General features: G+C 50.5%; 2 protein-coding genes across 2 annotated transcripts in view; one reads left to right on the top strand and one right to left on the bottom strand.

Moving 5' to 3' along the window:
* Positions 1-25,000, top strand: part of LOC122255399 (monoglyceride lipase) — an 83,314-nt gene that overhangs the window by 47,357 nt on the left and 10,957 nt on the right. The window lies entirely within an intron of this gene.
* LOC147469147 (uncharacterized) lies at positions 13,137-17,065 on the bottom strand (the record flags this gene model as incomplete). Its single annotated transcript, XM_086551218.1, has 3 exons — positions 13,137-13,198; positions 16,566-16,707; positions 17,006-17,065. Coding segments are annotated over 3 exons (264 nt in total), but the record flags the coding sequence as incomplete, so codon positions are not given.

Below are 25,000 nucleotides of genomic sequence, written 5' to 3'. Positions count from 1 at the left end.
GAGGGTGAGGGAGAGGGAGAGGGAGAAGGAGAAGGAGAAGGAGAGGGTGAGGGAGGGGGAGAGTGTGAAGGTGAAGGTGAGGATGAGGGTGAGGGAGAGGGAGAAGGAGAGGGTGAGGGTGAGGGTGAGGATGAGGGTGAGAGTGAGAGTGAGAATGAGGAAGAGGTTGAAGGTGAGGGTGAGGGTGAGGGAGAGGGAGAAGAAGAGGGTGAGGGAGAGGGTGAGGGTGAGGGTGAGGGTGAGGGTGAGAGTGAGAGTGAGAGTGAGAATGAGGGAGAGGTTGAGGGTGAGGGTGAGATTGAAGGTGAAGCTGAAGGTGAAGGGGAGGGAGAGAGAGGGAGTGGGTGAGGGTAAGAGAGAGGGAGAGGGAGAGGGAGAGGGAAAGGGAAAATGGGCGGAAGAAGCAGACAGACAGACAGACAGACAGACAGGCAGACAGACAGACAGACAATCCTTCTTCCCCTCTCTCCTTAAGCAAACAGACACAGAACTTACACAACATACTACTCGCAGACAATTACATAACATTATGACCTATACGCGTGCAGTTTTGTTCGACCCCCCTTACTCCCGTCCCGTGGTTGCTAGGTAGCCGCTCGTAAACTTGCTTTCGGTGTGTGTGAGTGTGTGTGTGTGTGTGTGTGTGTGTGTGTGTGAGTGTCTGAGTGTGTGTGTATGTGTGTGTGTGCGTCGCGTATCAAACACCGGCTGCGCTGAGTGTTTACCCTCAGTGTGCTATTGTTGTGGAATTGGGTGAGGAGGGGAGAGAGAGAGAGGGGGGGGGGGTGCTGGCTTGGTTGGGTGGTAAGGGAGGGATGGGAGGAGAGAGGGGAAGGAAGGAAGATGCAGGGAGGAGAGAGGGGAAGGGGAGGGAATGGGAGGGAATGGGAGGGAAGGGAGGAGGATGCAGGGAGGAGGTAAGATACGACCATGGAGGGAAGGTGGGGGAGGGAAGGGGGAGGGGGAGGGGGAGGGAGCGAAGGGGACGGATAGGGGAAAGGTAGGGGGTGAAGGGGGATGGGGTAAAGTGGGAAGGGGCGAAGGGGGGAGGGGGAAGGGGGAAGGGGAGGCATTAGTTAGAGATGATTGAAGGCCTTTGTTGATGTCGGGATAGCAGCAATGTGCGGGGAGATAGCTGCTTGTAGACACGCACGTAAACAGAGCGTGAAGGAGAGCTGGGTGTGTGTGTGAGGGGGGAGGAGGGGGAGGAGAAGGAGGAGAAGGAGAGAGAGTGAACAAGAGGAAGAAAAGAAAACAAAGAAGGAGAAGGAGATGCGGAGGGTGAGAAGGAAAAAAATAGATAGCGGTAGAAGAGAAGAAAGAAAGAACTTACAAAAACAAGGGGATGAAAGGAAGAAATAAATTTAGCAGACGCAAAAGGAAGAGGAATATGACAAAGACAAAGGCAGATGGAGAATGAAAAGAGAAAGAGTAGGAGAACGAAAATATAGATAGAAAGAAGACAAAAAGAGAAAGATGAGAAGAAAAAGAGATAAAGAAGAGAAAGAGAAGGACAAAAAGAGAAAGAACTGAACAAAAATCGATAAAAAAGAGAAAGAGAAAGAAAAAAATAAGAAAAAGGAAAGGGGAACGGAATTAAGGAGAGAAGGAGAACGGAAAGAGATAGAGAAAAAAAGAAAGAGAAGAACAAAACCAAACAAGATAGCAAAAACAGAAAGGAAAGGAGAATAGAAAGGAAAAGGGGAATAAACGAGAAAGAGTAGGGAAAGAGAAAGAGAAATAAGGAAAGAGCTCATGGCGACAAGTGGACAATAAATTGACAACGCAGCCTCTATATTAAGGTGTATTGGCTGAACGTCTCGTCTCCCAGACTCACCCAAGTATAGAGCTGTTGGGAAAGAGGGAGAGGAAGAAAGAGAGGGAGAGGAAGAGGAAGAGGAAGAGGGAGAGGGAGAGGGAGAGGGAGAGGGAGAGGGAGAGGGAGAGAGAAAGGGGGAGGGGGAGGGGGAGGGGGAGGGAGAAGGAAAAGGAGGAAGGAGGAGAAGGAGGAAGAAGAAGAGGGAGAAGGAGAAGGAGGAAGAAGAAGAGGGAGAAGGAGAGGGAGAGGGAGAGGGAGAAGGAGAGGGTGAGGGAGAAAGAAAAGGAGAAGGAAAAGGAGAAGGAGAGTGAGAGGGGGAGAGAGAAGGAGAGGGAGAAGGAGAAGGAGAAGGAGAAGGAGAAGGAGAGATAGAGGGGGAGAGGGATGAGGAGGGAGAAGAAGGAAAGGGAGAGTGGGATGAGGAGGGAGAAGGATTGTGAGAGGGAGGGAGAGGGGGAGAGGGAGAAGGAGAAGGAGAAGGAGAAAGAGAAAGAGAAGGAGGGCGAATTAGATTGAGAGAGAGAGGGAAAGGAAGAGGGAAAGGGGGAAGGAGGAGATGGAGAAATTGAATGAGTGAATGAATGAGTGAGAGAGAGAGAGAGAGAGAGAGAGAGAGAGAGAGAGAGAGAGAGAGAGAGAGAGAGAGAGCGAGCGAGCGAGAGAGAAATTGAAATTGAGAGTGATTTGCAGTCTGTGAATTTCTATTTGTGTGTGTGTTTTCTATTTATGGATGTGTGTGTATCTGATCATGTGTAATATTGAGTATCTTGTGCTGTTTGTATGTATTGATGTATCTTTGTGAAAGGTTTGCAAAGAAATAGATTAAAACACACAATCACACGCTCGCGGGCGCACACGCACACGCACACGCACACGCACACGCACACGCACACGCACACGCACACGCACACGCACACGCACACGCACACGCACTCGCACTCGCACTCGCACTCGCACACGCACACACACACACACACACACACACACACACACACACACACACACACACACACACACACACACACATACATATACATACATACACATATACATACACATATACATACACATACATACACACATACATACACACACAGCCACAGTGCTCACCAATAAGCGATCTAATTACACGTGAAAGCAGGTGTGTCGTGCAGGTGTGACAGGTGTGCGGTCGACGGGAGGTTGTGAAGGTGTTCACAGGAGAGAAAGAGTGAGTGATATATATATATATATATATTTATATATATATATAAATATAATATATATATAAATATATGTATATATATTATATATATAACTATATATATATATAATAAAGTATGATATATATATATATGCATAGTATATATATCTATATATATCGGGTATATATATTTATAATATATAGACGTACACACACACAGACACACACACACACATGATAAATATATATATGATATAGTATAATATATAGTATAATCTATATATATCATTATATATATATATATATATATATATAGAGAGAGAGAGAGAGAGAGAGAGAGAGAGAGAGAGAGAGAGTGAGAGTGAGAGTGAGAGTGAGAGAAAAAAAGAGAGAGAGAGAAAGAAAGAGAGAGAGAATGAAAGAAAGAGAGAGAGAATGAAAGATAGAGCGAAGTAATGGTGGTTCGCCATTTTTCCTGTTGCCTGTCTGCGGGGGGTCCGCCATACGGCGCCATATAACTAGAATAGTACCCCTTCCTACTCGCTATGTCGCATTCCTGCCGTGTTTCCTTATAGCTGGCCTCCTCTTCCTTATGCTGTCCTTTCTCTTTCTTTGTGTCTCTCCTTGAAACTCCTCCCCCTCTCTCTTTTCCCCTTCCCTTTCCATTACCCTATCCCCCCCTTTTCCCTTCCTTCCCCCACTCTAATCTTTACCCCTCTCCCCTTTATTCCAACCCCCTTCTATTAGCTGCCCCCTCCCTCCTCTCCATTCCCTCCTCTAACATCTCCTTCCCTCTCTGCTCTTCCTCTCCCTACTTTCCCTCCCCTCCCATCCATACCTTTCTCTTCTCTTCCCTTCCCTACCCTTCCCTTTTATTGGGCTTTCTACCCCTTCCTCTTCCCTTTTCTTGTAAACCATATTTTCCTCTCCTCTCCCTTCCCCTCCCCTTCCCTCCCCTCCCCTCCCCTCCCCTCCCCTCCCCTCTCCTCTCCTCCTTTCCTTACCCCTATCCCTTCTCCCCCTTTCCCCCTCCCCTTCCCTCTCCTATAGCGCGCGACTCCTCCCTTTCCTTACCCCTATCTTCCCTTCCCCCCCTTACCCCCCCCCGGAGTTCCAGCCCTTTCCCCCCCTTTTACCCAGCCTTTCCCCCTCACCCCTACACGCCTCCTCCCTCCCTTCCCTCTAAAGAATCTCCTAGGTTACCGACTCTCGTCCCGTCGTCTTTGGCGTCACTGGGAGTGTGTCGTAGCCTGCTCATGGGGGGGGGGGGGGGGGTAGGAGGCAAGAAGGGGAGGGGGAGGTTGGGTGAAAAGAGAGGGGAAGCGAAAGAAATGTAGGGGAGGGGAGGGGAGGGGATGGAAGGGAAGGGGAGGGAAGAAGGAGAGCTTGTATCGTAATCTTCTTTCATGGGAGAGCAGAGGATGAGGGGTGCAGGGGAGGTTTGGAGAAAGGAGGGGGATGGGGGAGAGGGGAAGGAAAGGAAAGGAAAGGAAGGAAAGGGAGTTAGGGGAGAAGGAGGAGAAAAAGGAGGGTGGAAGAAGAAGGGAGGGAGGAAGAGAGGAATAGGAAGGGAGGAAGGGAAGTAAGGAAAGAAAGAAAGAAAGAAAGAAAGAAAAAAAAGAAAGAAGTGAAGGAAAGGAAAGGAAAGGGAAGGAAGGGAAGGGGGGAGGGAGGGAGGAAAGGGAGATAGAGGGAATGAAGGAAGTAGGTGATGGGTAACCGGAAGTAGACAAAAAGAGGGAGGAGGAGATGACGATGGAGATGGAGATGGAAATGGAAATGGAAATGGAAATGGAAATGGAAATGGAAATGGAAATGGAAATGGAAATGGAAATGGAAATGGAAATGGAAATGGAAATGGAAATGGAAATGGAAATGGAAATGGAAATGGAAATGGAAATGGAAATGGAAATGGCGATGGCGATGACGATGGAGATGGAAGAGAAGGAGGAAGAAGAAGAGGAGGAGGAGGAGGAGGAGGAAGAGGAGGAGGAGGAGGAGGAGGAGGAGGAGGAGGAAGAGGAGGAGGAGGAGGAGGAGGAGGAGGAGGAGGAAGAAGAAGAAGAAGAAGAAGAAGAAGAAGAAGAAGAAAAGAAGAAGAAGAAGAAGAAGAAGAAGAAGAAGATGAAGAAGGAGATGTGAGGAGAAGACTAAGTAGAAGGAAAGGAATGAAGGAGAAGGAGAAGGCTAAGAAGGAGAAGAGAAGGGAAGCAAAGGGAGAAGGAGAAGGAAAGAGGTGGGGAGGAGGAGATGAGAGGAGGAGGAGAGTATGTAAGGAAAAGGAGGTGAGAGGAGGAGAGTGGAGGAGGGAGGGCGGGAGGAGGAGAAGAAGAAGAAGGAGAAGAAGAAGAAGAAGAAGAAGAAGAAGAAGAAGAAGAAGAAGAAGAAGGAGGAGGAGGAGGAGGAGGAGGAGGAGGAGGAGAAGAAGAAGAAGAAGAAGGTTGTGGTGGAGGCGGAGGTGGAGGTGGAGGTGGAGGTGGAGGTGGAGGTGGAGGTGGAGAAGAAGGAGAAGGAGAAGGAGAAGGAGAAGGAGAAGGAGAAGGAGAAGGAGAAGGAGAAGGAGAAGAAGGAGAAGGAGATAGGGAAGGAGACGAAAAAGAGAAAGAAAAAGAAAAAAAAAAAGAGAAAAGGATAGAGGAGTAGACGGAAGAGGAAGAGATAATTAAAGAAAGGAGAGAAGGTAAAGAAAGAGAGTCCTGCAGCCATCTCACGTTCTACTTCCGGGGTTGATGGGAGGAAAAGATTTCATCGAAGAGAAGAAAAAATGAGGTGGAGACCGAAGCAGACCTGGGAGCAGTTGTATCTTGCTGAGGTAATGTATGTTGATGTAATGAGTAGATGTCATGTATTCAGATCCGCGATTCCTCAATGTTTCATTCCTATCAATTGTTTCTTTCTCTTTCTCTCTCTCTCTCTCTCTCATCGCATTCCCGCACTCCTATCCTTCCCTCCGTTCCCTCGGTCGGGTACTCCCTCAGTCATCTCTCTCCCACTCACTCTCCGTCGTATCTCTATCTTATTCTTGTTTTCTCTCTTTCTCCCCTTCGTGCTCTTCCTTCCTTCCCCTCCTCTCCCCCCCTCTCCCCTCCCCCTCTCCCGCCCGGTCTTCTGTTCTCTCTCTTTCCCTCGCCCCTCCCCCGCCTCCCCCCCCCCCTCCCGCTCATCTCTCTCTCTCCTCGCATCGTGCTCTCGCGACTTTCTCATCACGATCTCTCCCCCTCTCTCTGCTCTCCGAGCGAGCGTCTCACGCCTCTCTCTCTCGATCTCTCTCGTCATTCTCTCTCATTCTCTCGCTCTCTCTCTCCGACTCGTCCGTCACGATCTCCTCGCATCCGTCTCCATCATATCTGCTCCGTTCTCTCATCCTCCTCGAATTCATCTCTTTCTGTCTCTCTCTCTCTCTGCTCTCTCTCTCTCTCTCTCTCGGCACCTCCTCCTCTCTCCCGTCAAGTCTCCACAAATTCCTCTCCAGGTCTCGAGCGCCTCTCGCCTCCTTTCTCTCCCCTCTCCTATATCTCTCGAGCGAGCGTCTCATCTCTTCTCTCTCACTCATCGTCACTCACATCTCTCCTCACCTCTCTCACCTCTCTCCTCCTCCCTCTCTCTCTGTCACGTCTCTCTCTCTCTCTCTCTCACATTCGGACGCCGTCTTCTCGAGCTCACACAGTCGTATCACTCTCTCTTCTCTCGTCTTCATCATCTTCCCTCTCTCTACCATCTGGCTCAGATCGCTCGGCGAGCTCTCATCATCCGTCCTTCTCTCTCTCTCCTGACCTGCGTGGCTCTCTCATCTCGAGCTGCTCTTCTCGCCTCGCGCCGACTCTCTCGGCGATCGCTATGCCTCTCGTCTCTGGTCTCGATTGCTGGGTATGCTTCGACGGAGTCGTGCTCTCCGCAGATTCCGTCATCTCTCTCTGCCATCCTCTCTCTCCGCCTCTTTCTTACCGCGCTCCATCTCACTCACTCTCGAGCGCGCGCGGGTCCTCTCTCTCCCTGTCTCTCTCTCTCTCTCTTCTCTCTCTCTCCGCCATAGATAACTCCTCCCCGGGTCTCTTTCTTGACTCTTCTCCCGTCCTCATCCCCACCCCCCGTACACTCACCTCGCTCTCGCTCTCTCTCGCACCTCTCTCTCAAACGTCTCTCTTCTCTATCTCCCTCTCTCCCCCTCCGTCCTCTAGCGTCTCGCTCTCTCGCTGCTCCTCTCTCCTCTCTCTCTCCTGACCTCTCCTCACTCTCCCTTCTCTCTCTGTCACTGCTCCTCGTCTACCTTCGTCATCTTCTGCATCTCTACTCGCTCTCTCTCTCTCCTCCCCCCCTCATCTCCTCGCTCCGTCCTCGGTCTCCATCCTGCAGACACTCTCTCTCCTCGTGCTCTCTCCCTCTCTCTCTCTCCTCTCTCTCTCCTCTCTCTCTCCTCTCGTCTCTCGATCTCTAGCTCTCGTCAAATCATGCTCTCTCTCTCGTCTCCCTCTCTCTCCATCTCTCTCACTCACGGGATCACGTCACGCACTCTCATCTCACTCTCTCTCGTCTCTCTCTTCATTCATCTGTCTCCTCTGTCATCTCCTCTCTCCTCTCTCTATCTCTCTCTGTGTGTTGTTTCTCTCTTCGTCTCCCCCTCCCCCCGCCCTCTCCTCTCTCTCACGAGCGAGCGAGCGAGCGAGCGCGGACTCGGCAATCACGTCTCTCTGTCTCTCTCTCTCTCTCTCTCTTCTCAATCGTCGCTCACTCTCTCCTCGTTCGAGAGCTCTCTCTCACCACGTCACATCTCTCGACCCACTCCTCTTCGCTCTTCGTCCTGGTCCACGCTCTCTTCTCTGTCTCTCTGTCTCTCTCACATCTACCATCTCTGCGCTCTCTCTCCTCAGGTCATCTCTCCTCGATCTCGACGTCCAGAGTCATCGCTCTTCCTTCTCGCATCTCCTCCTCGGCGAGCCGCGTCACATCTCATCTCCCGCGGCATTCCTCAACTGCTCATGCACTCTTTCGGTCTCCGACTCGCTCATCGCGGCGGTCCTCGGCCGCTCCTCCAGTCTCTCTCGAACAATCTCTCGCTCTCCTCCATCTCATCTCTCTCTCTCCTGCTCTCCCCTCCCCCCCCCCTCTCTCATCTCTCTTTCTCTCTCGGCCTTCGTCTCCTTTCCTTTCCCGCCCTCACCCTCTTCCTTCCTCTCTCTCTCCTCTCACGACGTCTCTCTCTCGTCTCTCTTGGTAACGGGAGCTCTCGCCTCATTTCTCTCGTCCAGTCTCCGTCCCGTCGTTCGCGTCGTCGCCCGCTTTCGAATCTCAGCTCTCCTTTCCTCTCTCTCGCTCCGCTCCTCTCTCAGCGATCTCCCTCGACGAGCGAGAGTCAGTCGTCTTCTCCTTTCTCTCTACTCTCATCTCTCGCGTCTCTCTGAGCTCAGTCCTCTCATCCTCGCTCTCGTTACTCGGTCTACGGTCCCTCCTCGTGGTCTCGTCCTCTCCGTCTCCATCGTCGAGCGATCCTGCCGAGTCTACTCTCCGTCCGCTCTCTCCGTCTTTCTTCCTTTGCTCCCTTCCGCTTCATCTCAACTCTCTCTCTCTGCTCTAGTCAGCCTCTCTCCTCGGTCTCTCTCACCCTCTCCGCTCCCTCCGCTGCCCGTCTCGCGCCGATCTCACATCAGGACTCTCTCTCGGATCTCCTCCTCTCTCCATCTCGCCGGACTCTCTCGGAAATCTCGCGTCTCTCTTCTCCGCCCTCATCTCTCACTCCTCTCTTCCATCCGGTTAGGACTATCTACTCTCTCTCCGTCGAGCGCGCGCGTCCGTCATCTCGTCGTCTTCTCAACTCTTACACACACATCGGGGGGGCCTTCTGCTCTTCTCTCTCCTGCTCTCCTGCTCCTTTGCTCTCTTCTTCCTTCTCTTCGCTCTACTCCCTCCTTTTTCTATTCTTTCTCTCTCCCCCACTCTCCTGCTTTCCTTCCCTCTCTCCCTCTCTCCTCTCACTCACTCAATCCTCCTCTCTACTCTCTCTTTCTTCTCTCTCCTCTGCTCCTAATCTCCCGCACACCCCTCCTTCTCTCCTTCCACCTCCCTCCCCCCTCCTCATTCCTCCTCCATCTCTTCCCTCCCCCCCTCCCCTCCTCCCCCCCTCCCCCCCTCCCCTCCTCCCTCCCTCTCTTCCCCTCCTCCCCCACCACTCACCTCCTTCTCACTCCTTCTTCTCCTCTTCTCTCTCTCTCTCTCTTCTTCTCCTCTCCTATGCTCTGCACTTCTTCTCCTCGGTCTTCTGCTCCTTCTGCTCCCCTCCTTTCTGCTCTCATGCTCTTCTCTTCCCTTATTTCTTCCTCTTCCTCCACTTCCCTCCTTTCTTTCCCTGCTCGTTTCCTCTCTCTCGCCCACTCTCTCTTCTCTTCTTTTTCTCTCTGCCCCTCACCCCCCCCCCCCCCCACCCACCCCTGACCTGCTTTCCTCCCACTCCCCCCTCCTCCCTCCCTTTCTCTCCCTACCGTTCCCTCCCCCCTTTCCTCTCCCGTTCCCTAAGTCTCCCCTCTCATCTATCCCTCCCCCCTGTCCACCGTCCCTTCCCTCACCTCCTCTACCTTTCCTCCCTACGCACTCCCCAACCCTCCGTCCCTCCCCCCCCCCTCCCCCCCCCCCCCCCTCCCCCCCCTCCCCCTCCCGCTCCCTCCCCCCCCCCCCCCCCCCCCCCCCCCAACCCCCCCCGCCCCCCCCGCCCCCGCCCCCCCGCCCCCCCCCCCTCCCCCCCCCCCCCCCCCCCCCCCTCTCTCTCTTCTTTCTCTCTTTTCTCTCTCTCAACTCTCTCCCTCTCCTCTCTCCTCCACTCTCTCCTCTCTCTCTCGATCTCTCCCCGTGATCCGTTCCCCTCTCTTCTCCTCTCTCTCTCTCTCTCTCCTGCTCCTCCTCCTCTCTCACGTCACTGTCCTCTCTCTCTCCTCTCTCCCCCCCTCCCTATCTCCTCACCCTCCCTTACATCTCCCTCTCTTCTCACTCTTCTCTCCTCTCTCTCTCTCCTTTCTCATCTCATCTCTCTCCTCTATGCACTCTCTCCCCCTCTCTCCTCGTCCCGCATTCTCTCTTCTCCTCTCATCCTCTCCTCTCCCTCTCACCCCTCCCTCTCCTCTCTTCCTCTTCTCCTCTCCCCCTCTTCATCCTCCTCTCTCTCTCTCTCTCCTCTCCTCCTCCCACTCCTCGCAGCCTCTCTCTCTTCTCTCTCCTCCGTCCCCTCTCGCCTCTCTCTACCTCCTCTCTCCTCTCTCCGCCCATCCCTCCTCCTCGCTCGTTCTCCTCTCTCTCTCTCTCTCCCCCTCTCTCTCTTCTCTCATCCTCCTCTCTCTCTCGCTCTCTCCTCTTCTCTCTCACCTCTTCTCCTCGCTCTCTTCTCTCCGTCTATCCTTCCTCTCATCCTGAGCCGAGCGAGCACAGAATCTCTCTCTCTCTATGCTCGATCTCTCTCTCACTCCCCTCTCTCTCCCCTCTCTTCTCTCTCTCGCACTCTCTCATCTCACCATCCTCGCTCCACTCTCCTATCTCTTCTCTCTTCCCCTCTCTCTACAAGCTCTTCTCACCTCTCTCCTCTCTCCACCTCTCCTACCACATATCACCTCGCCTCTCTCTCCTACTCACTCTCCTAGATCCTTCCTGCATTCTCCCTATCTCTCTCTCTCCTCTCTCTCATCTTCCCTCGCTCTCTCTCCTCTCGCTCTCCTCTCTCTTCCTCCCTCTCTCTCATAGCTCTCTCTCACTCTCCTCTCTCTATCTCTCCTACCTCGATCTCCGTCGCCTCGTCTCATCCCGCCTTCTCTCTCTCTCGTCGCTCCCCTCGGTAGGTCCTCTCTCCTCCCGTACATCCCTCTCCTCTCGCTTCTACAGCCGTCCTCGCTCTCTCTCGGCTTAGCTCCTCTCCCTCTCACCGCTCTCTCACGGACCAGTTCCTAGGTTCTCTCTCTCTCTTCACTCTCGCTCTGCTCTCTCACTCTCCACCTCCTCTCCCTCCTATGGGCCTTCTCTGAAGCCTCCCACTCTCTTCTACCTCTCTCGCATCTTCCTCCTCGCTATCTTCTCTATCTACTAACTCTCTATCTCTCCTCTCTCCTTCTCTCTCTCTCTACTCTCTCACCTCAACTCCTTCCCCGCACTCTCCTCCCTCGACTCCCCCTCTCCACCGTCTCCCCCACTCCTCCAGTAGCCAATGCTCGGCGCCCTCTCTTCCTCTCCCGCTCTCAATCCCCCCCCCCCCTCCCCTCTCCGCCAGGCCATCGTCTAGCCCTCTGCGTCCTTTTCGCTCCCGCGCTCCCTCTCCCTCGTCCCTCTCATTCTCTCCTCCTCTCTACGTCCACCCCCCCCCGGGGCTCGTCTCTCCTCCCTCTCTCTAGCTCCTCTACTCCCTCTCTCCCCTCAATCTCTAGCAGCTCGCGTCGCCTCTGGCTTTCCTCCTCTCTCAGCCGAGCACTCTCTCATCTCCTCGTCTCCTATCTCTCATCTCCCCTCTCTCCTCTCCTCTTCATTCACCTCCAACTCTCACTATCTCCTCCGCTTCGCCTCTCGTCTCCCGCTCCTCTCCATCGTTCTTCTCGCTCTCTCTTTCTCTCTTCCTCATCTCGCTCGCTTTCTCGTTCACCCCCCCCCTCTCTTGCTCTCCTCCGCTCTTCTCATCTCTCCTTCCTCCTCCTCTCGCGTCTCTCTATCTCCCCACTCACCGCACTCACTCGCATATGCTCCCGTCCCTCTGCTCTCTCCTCCCCCCCCCCCCCTCGTCGCTATCCTCGCCTCTCATCACATCTCTCCTCCCGTCCTCTCCTCTCTAATCTCTCGCCCCTCCCGCTCCTCTCTCCCTCTCTTCATCGTCCTCTCCGTCTCTCTCTCTCGTCATCCTTATCCTCAGGCTCCTCTCTTCGCCTCCCCCCCTTCTCTCTCTCATGATCTCTCTACGCTCTCTCTCTCTCCTCCTCTCCCTTCCTCCTCCTCGCGTCTCCATCTCATCATACTCTCTCCTCCCTCTCTCCTCTCTTGCTCTCTCTCTCTCACCCTCTCCGCTTCTCTCTCCTCTCTCTTCACTCTCTTCGCTCGCTCTCCTTCCCTCTCTCTTCTCCTATCTCTCATCTCTCATATGCACACGCCTCCCCCCCCCTCCTCTCTCTCTCACTCTCTCTCTCTCCGCTACCTTCCCGCGTCTCCTCTCGTCACCTCTCCTCTCTCTCTCTCCTCTCTTCTCACGCCCTCTCCTCTTCTCCCTCATCTCCCTCCTCTCTCTCCTCGTCTCCTTCTCTCCCTCTCGCGCCCTCACGACTCCTCCTCATCTCCTCTCTCTTCTCTTCTCTCTCTTGCTCCTCTCTCATATGCTCTCCCTCCCCCGCTCTCCCCCCCCCCCCTCTCTCTCTCTCTCACTCTCACTCTCACTCACTCTCTCTCTCTCTCCCCTCGATCATTTTTTTCCTCACCCCATGGAACCATTAGTGAAGTGCTCTCATTAATTATTGCGATCCATTTGCGACTTCGGAAAAAAGAAAAAGGAGGAGGGTCTTCGCTCTATGGTTTTGCTCTTGAATCTCGACCTCTCTCTGTTTCTCTCTGTTTCTCTCGGTCTCTGTGGGTTTCTGTTTTTTTTTTTTCTTGGTTTCTGTGGGTTTCTGATGGTCTCTATCGTTCTCCTTCGGTTTCTATTTCTATCTCTCGGTCTGTCTTGCTTTTCGTTGTTCTCTCTCGGCCTCTTGGTCCCGCCCGATTATTTTGGTTTCGGTCTCTCTCGTTTTTTTTTCACTTGCTCTTTTCCTCCCTCCTTCTCTCTCTCTCTTTCTCTCTTTCTCTTTCCCATTCCCATTCCCATTCCCTTCCTGCCCCTCACTCTCTCCCTATCCCTCTCCATCTCCCTCTCTTTCTCCCTCCCTATCCCTCTTCCTCTCTCCCTCCCTCCCTCCCTCCCTCCCTCCCTCTTCCTACTTACCTCTTTACCCCTTTCCCTCTTCCTCCCTTTCATCCTCCCTCCCTGTCTCCCCTATACCCCTCCTCCTCCTCCTCCTTCTTCTTCTTCTTCTTCTTCTTCTTCTTCTTCTTCTTCTTCTTCTTCTTCTTCTCATTCTTCTTCTTCTCCTCCTCCTCCTCCTCTTCCTCCTCCTCCTCCTCCTCCTCCTCCTCCTCCTCCTCCTCCTCCTCCTCCTCCTCCTCCTCCTCCTCCTCCTCCTCCTCCTCCTCCTCCTCCTCCTTCTCGAATTCTCCCCATCCCGCGTTTCGTTAGCGTTTTATTAAGAAAACAAGCAGGAAGTTGCAAGCGCGTACGAGACAAGCAAAGGCATTCGTCGGCCGAGGCAGGGGTAGGAGGCGGCACACACAATGCAAAGGATTCCTTCGTTAAAGTTGCTTTGTCGTGCAATGAATTCAAGTTGCGAATTGTACACACCGTATTGATATTGATTAAAACACACAAAGAAGAATTATTGTTTAAAACAGAAAAATAAAACATACAGCTGAAAAAGTAGGAAATAGGCCATTGGAAATATTCCAGGATTTGTGTCTCGTTTTGTCCATCTTTTTCTGTTTTGCAATTGTTTATATTTTTGCGGTTGCGGGTCCGATTGTCGCTAATCACTGCAATAACAAAAGCAATAACTGCAATAATAATGACTACCATAACAATCACAGTTTTGTCCTGTCGTTATTAGGGAAGATACAGGGTTCCATTTTGACTGCCAGGCGGGCCGTTCCGGTGTGAGAGAGAATGTATATATATATATATATATATATATAATATATCTATATATATTTAGATAATATATTATATAAATATATTTATAGATATTATATATATATATATATTATAATTTAAAAGGAGTATTTAAGTGATAGGAGAAATAAACATGATAAATGGATAGATAAGGAAAAAAGTTACTGATAAATGAGCAAATATAAGTAAATGAAACAATATGTTTTCAGCTGATAGAGTTGAATTGTAGAGCAGAGAATCCAAAGGGGGAAAAATGTCAAAATTATATTAACAATGAAATTCAATTTAAAATTCCACGAGTGGTACAAAAGGGAAAAGAAGAAAGGGGAAAAAGTCAGAATATACAGAATTAGGGTGATAATAATTAAAATAAGATGATAATGATAATAAAGATAAAGATCAAAATAATATCTACGAATAAAACCAAAGAGAGAGAGAGGAGAGGAGAGGAGAGGAGAGGAGAGGAGAGGAGAGGAGAGGAGAGGAGAGGAGAGGAGAGGAGAGGAGAGGAGAGGAGAGGGGAGAGAGGGGGAAGGGGAGGAAGGAGGGGAGAGGAGGGAGGGAGAGGATGGGAGGGGGAGGGGAGCGAGGAGAGGAGGGAGAAGGGGAGGAGAGGAGAGGAGAGGAGAGAGAGGGAAGGAAGGAAGAGGAGAGAAAGACAATTATTATAAAGAAAAGGAAAGGAAAAAAAGAGGAAAAAACATCGAGGATATGAATAGTGATACATGGGATGGGGGTGGGGGGAAGGAGGAAGGGATGAAGAGAGAGGGGGAGGGAGGGAAGGAGGGAGAGAGGATAAAATGGAAGAATGGGGGAAGCGACAAGGAAGAGGGAAAGGGAGAAGGAGAGAGAGAGGGAGAGGGAGAGGGAGAGGGAGAAAGAGAGGAGAAGGTTGGGAACAAATTGAAGAGGGGAAAGGGATGGAAGAAAGGGGAGATAAGGGTAAGGAGGGAGTTCAAATCGAGCCCAAACATGATAAGTGATTTTTGACGTGAGGAAGAATGGTGTTTTCTTCCTCATATGAGAAAGAGATGAGATGGAGGGGAGGAGATAAGGAGTAGGGGGGGGGGGGGGGGGGGGGGGGGGGGGGTGGGGGGGGGGGGGGGGTGGTTGGGGTGGGGGGGGGGGGGGGGGGGGGGGGGGGGGGGGGGGGGGGGGCGTTGATGGCGGAAGACGAAAAGAGAAAGAGGAGGGTTCTTTTTGGATTATTTTTTTTATTATTTTTTTATTTTTTTTTTTGCTTCGATTTTTTTTTCTCTACGTTCTTTTCTTTTCTTTATTTTTCTCTGTCTGAGATATTCTTCGTTTGATCTTTTATATCAGTTTTCTTTGTTTCTTTTTCTTTTTCTTTTCCTCTTATCGCTTCTACAAGACACTCCAAAACACGATTATATATATACGTGTGTGAATGGGCTTATGCATGTGTTTTGAACGTATGTATGTTTGTATGTGTATATGTGCATGTATATGTTTGAATAATTATGTATGCGTGGATGTAAGGATGTGTGTATTTCTGTGAACATTTTTGTGTGTGTATAAGTGTTTTTTTTCTGACCCTGTCTTTCTTCCACCCTCCCAGCCTTCGTCACCGTCCTTTCCTTCAGCCTTACCTCCCTCTATCTCTCCCTCCCTCGCTCCCTCCGTCCCTCTCTCCCTCGTTCGCTTCCTCCCTTCCTCCCTTCCGAAACAAAGATCAGACAAGGCGGCTTACAGTCCCTCCTTCGAGAATCTCAAAGATGTCAGAGAGATGTCATATGTTGCGGTGAAGCCTTACCTTCGTAATACAGGACAAGGAAAAAAATAGGAGGAAGGGAGGCTTGTGAGGGGTAAGGGTAAGGTAGGGGAAGGGGAAAGGGAAGGAATAGGGGAAGGGAAAGGGGAAAGGGAAAGGGAAAGGGAAGGAGAAAGGGACGAATCCTCTCTCTCGTCCCTGCCCTCTCTCACGAAGGAATAGGAAGGGCCAAGGAAAGGGAAAGGGAAAGGGAAGGAGAAAGGGACGAATCCTCTCTCCCTCTCTCGCATCCTCTCTCCCTCACTTCCCCTATCATGCCTTCTCCCCCCCTTCCCACTCCCCTCCTCTCCCTCCTCCTCTTCCCTCCCTCCTCCTCCTCTCTCTCTCACCAATACTGGGCTTGTTTACCGTATTAAGCCTGTGTCGTTAACCCTGTCTTGTGTGAGGGTCGCTTGCCTTATCCTTATTTGCCTCCCCTCCCTCCCTCCCTCCCTCCTTCCCTCCATTCCATCATTCTCTCGTCCTTCCTTCATCCCCTCCTTCCCTCCCTCCCTCCCTCCCTCCCTCCCTCCCTCTCCCATCCCTTCCCTCCCTCCCTCCCAATTGTGTAACCCTCCCTCTCCTCCCAGCCTCGCCCCTCCCTCCCACTCCTTGCCTTTCTTTCTTTCTTCTTACCTCCTCCCCTTCCCTCCCTCCCTACCTCTCTCCCATCCTCCTATTTCCTCCCTCCTCCCTCTATTGGGGTAACGTCAAGGTTACCATCGATGCATAACCCCGCTGATGTTTTTGCTCTCTACCTGCTCGGTGGCGCCAGGAGGCTTGCGGAGGGTCGCCGTGTGTCTGTGTGTGTGTCTGTACCTCTCTCTCTCTTTCTCTTTCTCTTTCTCCCCTCTTCCTTCCTCTTTCTATTTCTTTCCCTTCTTTTCTTTCTTTCACTCATCTCTTTTTCTCTTCCTCACTCTTTCTTTCACTCTCTTTTTCTATTTTCTTTTGCCTCTTACCTCTCCTCCCCGGACCTCCATCCCTACCTCGCGCTCCCACCTCCTAGTCCGCCCGCCTCCCTCTATTGGGGTAACTCAAGGTTACCATCGGATGCCTAATAACCCGCTGATTTTTTGCGCTCTACCTGCTCTGGCGCCAGGGAGGCGTGCGGAGGTCGCTGGGCGTCTGGGTGGGGGTCGTACCTTCTCTCTCGCTTCGTCCCTCTTCTCTTCTTTCTCTTCGATTCTCTCTCTTTCCTTTCTCTCTTTCTTTTTTCTTCTCTCTCTCTTTTTCTCATCACTTCTCTTTCTACTCTCCTCTCAACCTCGCACCTCTCTCTCTCTTCCTCTCTCTCACTCCCTTCCCCTCTCTCTCTCTCTCTCTCTCTCTATCTCCTCTCTCCGTCTCTCTTCCTCTCCTCTCCCCGTGTCTCTCAAGTCTCCCGAATCTCTCTCCATCTCTCTCTCTCTCCCTCTCTCATCATTCTCTCTTTCCTCTCCCTCTTTCGCGCGTTTTTCTCTTTCTCCTCTTCACTTTCGATCTTTCACTCTTCTCTTCAGGTCTCTCTTTCCGGTCTCATCTCTCTCTCTCCTCTCTCTCCATCTCTCGCTCCTCCTGATCATCTTCCATCTCTTCCTCGCTCTCTCTCTATCTCTCCCCTTCTCTCTCTTTCTCTCTCCTCTTTCTTTGCTCTTTTCTTTTTTTACTTTTGCTTTTCTTCTATCTGCTCTTTCTCTCCCTTTCCTCCCCCTCTCCACGCTCCTCTCTCTCCTCTCCTATCCTACTCTCTCCCGTCTCTCTCCTCCGTCTCTCCTCTTCTCTCTTTCCTCTCCTTTTTTTCTCCTGGCTCCCTCCTCTTTCCTCTCTGCTTCCTCTCCTCTCTCCCTCTCTCCTCTCATCCTAACCACCACTCATCTCATCTCTCCCACACCCCTCTCTCCTCCTCGTCACTCTCTCATCTCCCCACCTCTCTCTCTTCCTCGGCTCCCTTCTCCAAGCCACTCTATCCCACTTCATGTCCCCCCCCTCCTCTCTTCTCTCTTCATCCCTATCCACTCTTCTCTCTGCTCGTCACACCTCTCTCTCCCTCCCTCCCTCCCCTACCTACCTTCCCTCCCTCCCTGCCCTCTCTTTCTCGCTTCCTCCCACCTCCCTCCCTCCCTCCGCCCCCTCCCCTCCCTTCCTTCTCTCTCTCTCTCCTCTCTCTCCTCTCCTAGCCTCTCAAGTCTCGTCCGATCTCCTCTCACTCTCTCTCCTCTCTCTTCTGCTCCTCTTCCTCTCTTTTCTCGGCTCTCGTCTCTCAGCTCTATCTCTCTCCTCCCCTCGCTCTCTCTCTCTCCCTCTCCTCTCATCCTCGCTCTCTCTCTCTCTCTCTCTCTCTCCCTCTCTCTCTCCTCCCTGCCCTCCCTCCCTCCCTCCCCTCCCTCCCTCTCCTCACATCTCTCCTCGTCCCTGTACACCCTCCTCTCCCTCCCTCACTCGTATCTCTCTCTTCCTCCTTCTCTCTCGCTCTCTCTCAATTCCACCCTCTCTCCTCTCTCTCATCTAAAATCATCCATCTCATCTCATCTCTCTCGCCTCTCAGCACTCTCTCTCGGCTCTCTCTCCTTCTCCCTCTCCCTCGTCACTCTCTCCTCTCCCTCCTCCCTCGAACTCTCCCTCTCTCGCCTCTCGCTCTCTCTTCTCCCTCCTCTCCTCCTCTCTCTCTCTCCCCCTCAGCTCCCCCCTCTCCTCTCTCGTCTCCTCCTGTCACTTCCCTCCCTCCACCCCTCCCCCCTCCCTTCCCTTCCTTCTCTCCTCATCTCCCTCTCCGCTTCTCTCTTCTCCGCTCGCTCCCATCGCTCCATCCCATCTCACTCATCATCTCAAAGACTTGCTTCTCTCTCTCTCTCGCTCTCTCTCCTCTCTTAATATATATATATAAGATATATTATATATATATAATAATATAATAAAATATTATGAGTATTTAGATAAACATGTGTGTATGTATGCGTGTTCATTTGCATGTGTGTGTATATGTATATATGTATGTGTGCGTGCGTGTGCATAGACCTTGACTGAATTAAAAGATATTGAGAAGAAGCGCGTCGACCTTGAGACGTCTAAAGATTTTTTTTCTTTTTTTCCAGCTCTCATGACTCGAATACGATCAGCTGTCAGTGTAATCTTAAATTTGTTGAATATCACCCAAATATTGGATAATTCTTACACATGGTATATATATTTTGTTGTTTCCTTCACCCATGATTCATGATTAACGTAATGTATAATTAAACAAACCATGAAACAAACAAACAAAAATACAAAAAATTTTATCGGAATTTTCTGCATTAGTATCCGAGTTCATGTTCCCGGAAAGCTTAATGTAATTTTCGAAATAGGCCTACCTCGCCACGCCAGAGAACCGCTCCTTTTCCCCCACTCTCTCCTGGCTAATCTTTTCCCTCTCTTTTGGATAGGATAGTCTTAGCCTCGTAGCCCTACGTATACGATAGGGGACTCCCTCATGTAGACTCACATACGCGCACACGCACACACACGCACGCATACGCACGCACACACGCACACACGCACACACGCACACACACACACACACACACACACACACACACACACACACACACACACACACACACACACACACACACACACACACATACACACACACTCACTCACTCACTCACTCACACTCACTCGCTCACTCACTGAACAAAGGAAACAGCGATTTTATTCCGCTCTCTGTCACACTTCCCCCCATTCCCTTCACATCAACGCCCATTTCATCACTCTAACGCCCATGGATCTATGTAAAACTCAGGAAAATAGGGTTTGCAATCTGCTAGATCATAGGAGGAGAATATGTGCTTATATCTTAACTATCTGTTTATTTCTCTCTCTATCTCTCTATCTGCTTCTATCCCTGTCCCCCTTTGGCCAGGAAGTCTAAGTGTGCCCTTGTTATCCAAGAGCCTTGTGAAACATTAAGAGCAGCCAAGTTCTTGGTCCTGGGCTGATGATCATAGAATCTTGCTAATGGAGCGGAGTGCTGTCCCACCCTTGCCTAATCGCACGCTGGCACAAACACACAAAGGCACAGGCCCGCACACGCACACGCACACGCACACGCACACGCACACGCACACGCACACGCACACGCACACGCACACGCACACACACACACACACACACACACACGAAAAGAAAGAGAGAGAGATAAATTATAATAAATGAATGGAAACATGCAAAAAGATTTACATGAAAACACCACAAAGGGAGGGAGAGAAAAAACAAAAGAGCATCGAAATGCGTCGCCCATCTTCCGCGCGACAACAATACAAAGCGACAACGAAGTTCCTGTGTCGAAGAGGATATTAATTTCTCCGGGGCGGTTGGCGCTGCCTTGGCACACGGGTCGCCCGCCCGATAGAGACGAATTCCTCACGGCATCCACGCTGGTGAACGCCCTTAGCGACGCACGTGGGATGGCACCGTGTTGTGGAAGCGGATGCGTATTCGAAAGGGAAGGCGTAGGAACTAATGACGAGCCGTAACTGCTCGCGAGGAAGGGGGGGGGGGGAAGGGGAGGAAGGGGCTGGGAGCAATATACGGTTAAGAGGCTAGGGGCTAGGGAAAGGGCGGGACCAAATACCAGCCATCGCTAAAGGCACATCTGAAACCAAGGAAAATCAGGGAAGGGAGAGAGGCAAGCAAAGAGATTTTATTTTTAATGGTGGGTGTATAATTGTATAGAACGTCTATATACTAATTTATGTAGTTACCAGTACGGGTACGGTTACTTACGGGTGGGGTATAATGTGTTATTTTTTAATTAACGGGTTATAACGGGTGTTATTAACGTTAATTATTTACGGTACTATTCGGGTGGGGGGAGGGAGGGAGGCAAGCAAGGAGGTGGGGTACGGGTGGGGGGAGGGAGGGAAGAAAGGTGTATTCATATGAACAGATCTTTTCAAAACTCGTTAGGGATCCATCCGTAACAACCATCATGATAATAGATTTATCAACTTTGGTGCGTGAATGCAATAGCATGATTTGAAAGGTCGAGAATAAACCGACACAGGTGTTTCAACATCCAGTTAATCTTTCGCCGTCCCATACCCATTTCAACTTTCATAAGTAAACTTACGGGCTGTTATTGATGCTAAATAATTACTATTTTGTAAAGTATTAGCAACTGTTAGCCAAGCTGCCAGTTAGATCCGTAATTCATGTTTTAATCGCACATTTTGTGAAAATATTGTACTAACAAGAACAAAACTTTAGGCGAGACCTTTGGTGAGGTCTGCCTGAGACGAGGAGTTAAGGGAGGGTCGGGAGTCAAGAGTTAAGGGATCTAGTAGGAGATCAGAGACAGAGAATACCAGGCCAAGGTGCTATGAACTAGGGACTAGGGACGAGCGATTGATGTCCGGGATCTAATGGCTTGAGCTAGGGGCTAAGAATCAGGAAAAGAGGTCTAGGTACCGGGGACCGGTAACCAAAGGGTTAGGTACTAAGGAAAACAGCTTGGTATATTTTCAAGGGGTTACCTGCAGATGTTGAATAAATACGTGTTGATTATAAAGGACATCCTTTAATGGAAATAACCTGTGTATTATGAATGTATCCTTGTAAAAGATAACTGCTCACAATAGGTATTATTTGCATGCAATAAAGGCCTACCTATAGGCAATGAAGATTACCTGTATGCAATATGGGATTTGCTTGTAATTTGTTAAGGATTTCCTGCAAATTCCTGCATGCAATAAGTTTAGAGACCCCTATAAAAGTATAAAAAACGTACACATTTTATTAGCTTAGTGTCCCCTTCCTCGCAATAGGGCAATATCCTGCATACTTTGCATTGGCATGTGCAATAGAGAGCGGAGTAACTGTGGAGAGGATTACTAGAATCTAGATATGTGTATGTTCTTATTCATCTAGAAATATTTAGTTTTTGTCAATAAATTCACACACACACACACACACACACACACACACACACACACACACACACACACACACACACACACACACACACACACACACACACACACACACACACATACACACAGTATGCCGTATGCTCGTAAATTACGGAGTTACACAACTGCATCCTTTCATAATTTGTGCTACTTTTATTTTCTTTTTGAACTTGTTACTTTGAATGACTTGTAATGAGATAACTGGTTTCCACCGGGAGAGGGAGTGGGAGTAGGAGTAAGAGTAAGAGTAAGAGTAGGAGTAGGAGTAGGAGTAGGAGTAGGAGTGGGAGAGGGAGAGGGAGAGGGAGAGGGAGAGGGAGAGGGAGAGGGAGAGGGAGAGGGAGAGGGAGAGGGAGAGGGGGAGGGGGAGGGGGAGAGAGAGAAAGAGAAAGAGAGAAAGAGAGAGAGAAAGATAGAGAGAAAGAGGGGGAAGAATAGCAAGAGAGCGAGAGAGCAAGAGAGAGTGAGAACGAGCGAGCAAGCGTTTGTACGTGTTTGTACGTGTAAATACATATAGCTTTGGACAGATATATGTACGTGTTCGCGGGTTGAATCCTGTGTCAACTCTTCGTAAGATGAAACTATGCAAGATAAAGTTATTGGATGTTTCTCTTACCTGCATGAGAAGGGTTGCCTCGTTGATAGCTTTTCCGGGAACGAAACAGCACCTCAGGGTAGCGACAGACGGACTTATATCGTTTTCCTGCTCCTCCTCCCCCTCATCCTCACTCTTCCCTTTTTCGACACTCTATCCTTTTCCTCTCCTTCCCTCCACCCTTCCCTATCCCACCACTCCATCCTCCTCTTCCTACCATTCTCCTTTCGCTCTCTTCCCTCCCTCCTCTTTTCCTCCTTCCCTCGCACCGTAATCGTCATGTTACCGCTTGACCTATTTCCCCCGCGATTTTCCCAGTGACTTCCCGCTTCCGTTCCTCGCTTAGTCGATGGGTGGAGTCGCTGCGCTGTCGCCAAGGTACCGGTAGAAGGGGGGGAGGGAGGTTGGAGGGTGGTTGAGGAAGTAGAAGGAGAAGAGGAAGAGGAAGAGAGGAGGAGGAAGAGCAGCAGCAGCAGCAGCAGGAGGAAGAAGAGCAAGAACAAGAAGAAAAAGAATGGAAGAGGAGAAGTAGGAAGTAAAGAAGGGGAGGGTGGATAAGAAGAAAAACAAGTAGGGGGAGAGGAGGAGGAAGAAAAAGAGAAAATGGAGAAGTGGCCCTAAGAAAGAAAGGGGAGAAGAAGAAGGAGAAGAAAAAAAAGGAAAAGAAGAAGAAGAAGAAGAAGAAGATGATGATGATTAAAAACAACAACAACGACTCCAACAAGACGAGGAAGTGGAGGAGACGAAGAGAGAAAGAGGGGAGAGGGCAAGAGGAAGGTGAGGGGGGTGGGGCGGGGATAGCTTAATGACAGTTGATAATTGTTAGCAACGGTTGTAACGACGGTGCCTAAAGATGATGACCTGGTTTTAGTTTGGTGACCTTGCTTCTTTGTGTGTTGGCATTATGTGGCTCGTCTAGATGGCTGTGGCAATTTGTCTCCTCTCTCTCTCTCTCTCTTTCCCTTTACTTCCCCTTTATCTATGTCTATCTATTTACGCACACGCACGCACACGCGAACACCCCCCCCCCACACACACACACGCTCACTTACATATATCCCCCTCCCTCTCTCTTTGTATATATCTTTCCCCTCTTCCGAGTGTCCCCTTTGGCATACGAATGCCAGTCTGATTAGTACTTCTCTCCCGTCCGTCTTCTTTTCCCTCTTATGCAACCCACTTATTATCTTAATTCCTCTAACCCTGGATTCTCAATAGACTTTGCTTCTTCTTCTTCTTCTTCTTACTTCCTTTATCCTTCGTTTGTTAGTTTTTCTCTATCTAATTCGTTCTCTTTCGGTTTCTCTTTGATTTGATTTTCTCGTGTTTTCAAAAAGACAAACACACACACACACACACACACACACGCACGCACGCACGCACGCACGCACGCACGCACGCACGCACACACACACACACAGACACACACACACACACACACACACACACACACACACACACACACACACACACACACACACACACACACACACACACACACACACACACACACACACACACACACGCACACACACACACACACACATTTTCTCTATTTCTTTCTTCTTTCTCTCTGTCTTTCAGTATCTTCTCCCCCCCCCCCTCTCTCTCTCTCTCTCTCTCTCTCTCTCTCTCTCTCTCTCTCTCTCTCTCTCTCCCTCTCTCTCTCTCTCTCTCTCTCTCTCTCTCTCTCTCTCTCTCTCTCTCCTCTCCTTCTCCTCCTCCTCCTCCTCCTCCTCCTCCTCCTCCTCCTCCTCCTCCTCCTCCTCCTCCTCCTCCTCCTCCTCCACCTTTTCTTCTTCTCCTTCAGGACCCTGTACACCTCCCTCCCCTACCCCTCTTCTCCCCTCTCCTCCCCTCCCCACCGCTCTTCTCCCCTACCCACCTCTCTCCTCCCCTCCCCATCTCTCTCTTCCCCTCTCCACTTCTCTCTTCCCCTCCCCACGTCTCTCCTCCCCTCCCCACCTCACTCTTCCCCTTCCCACCTCTCTTCCCCTCCTCACCTTTCCCTTCCCCTCCCCCGTCTCTCCTCCCCCTCCCCCCTCTCCTTCACAGATAAGGAGGTTGAGTATTTCCGCTGTTCTTCCTGGCCTCTCCGCTCGCCCTTTCAGCTGTTGCCTGCCTCTTTGTTGGTCGTGGTGATGATAATGGTGGTGATGATAGTGGTGGTGGTAGTGATGATGATGATGATGATAGTGGAGGTGGTGGAGGGGACTGTGGTGATGATGAGAACAAAGGAGGAGGTAATGATGGTGGTTTAGATGATGATGGTTATATTGATGGAGATGAAGTGGATGAGGAGGATATGATGATGATGATGATGAAGTTGATAGTAATGATGAAGGGGACCATAATTCTTATTACGATTACGTGGATGACATATTTACGACGAGTGTTCTTGATCTTAAAGAGTAAGAATGACAATAGCTGTGTTCAGAACAGAAGCGACAAGAAAAGCAGAAAGTATGCGCAAGCAGTCATACGAAACACAAGCACAGAATCGCACAAGCAGACGAATAGTCGATGACAGAAACATGTAATTGGGCAAGCACAGAAGCAGAGAATCATATAAGGGAAGAAATAATAAATCAGGAATGCAACAAGCAGGGAAGCAGTATGAAGCGGAAATGCCAGAGAAAGAGCGAGAGCGAGAGAGCGAGAGAGCGAGAGCGAGAGCGAGAGCAAGAGCAAGAGAGACTTTGATAATCCAATAATCTGCCTTGGTTAATCAGATGGCCTACTCAGAAACCCAATCACGTGGCTTGCCATGAAGGGTAGTAGCGAGGAGGGAAAAGGAGGGAGGGAGAGATGGAAGAGGGAAGGAAGGAAGGAAGAGAGAGAGAAAGAAAGAAAGAAAAACAGAAAAACAGAAAGCAAAACAGAAAGAAAAACAACAAGCAAAAAAGAAAGAAAAACAACAAGAAAAAAGAAAGAGAGAAAAGCAATAAAGGAAGGAATGGAAAGGAAAGGAATGTAAATGGATGGGCGAGAGGGAAT

Source organism: Penaeus japonicus, unplaced genomic scaffold (genome assembly GCF_977035675.1).
Source record: "Penaeus japonicus unplaced genomic scaffold, GWHDUDI00000001_assembly GWHDUDI00000024, whole genome shotgun sequence".
In the NCBI taxonomy this organism is placed as follows: Eukaryota; Metazoa; Arthropoda; class Malacostraca; order Decapoda; family Penaeidae; genus Penaeus; species Penaeus japonicus.
The sequence above is the reverse complement of the archived record's forward strand: the minus strand, read 5'-3'. Positions and strand labels throughout refer to the sequence as shown.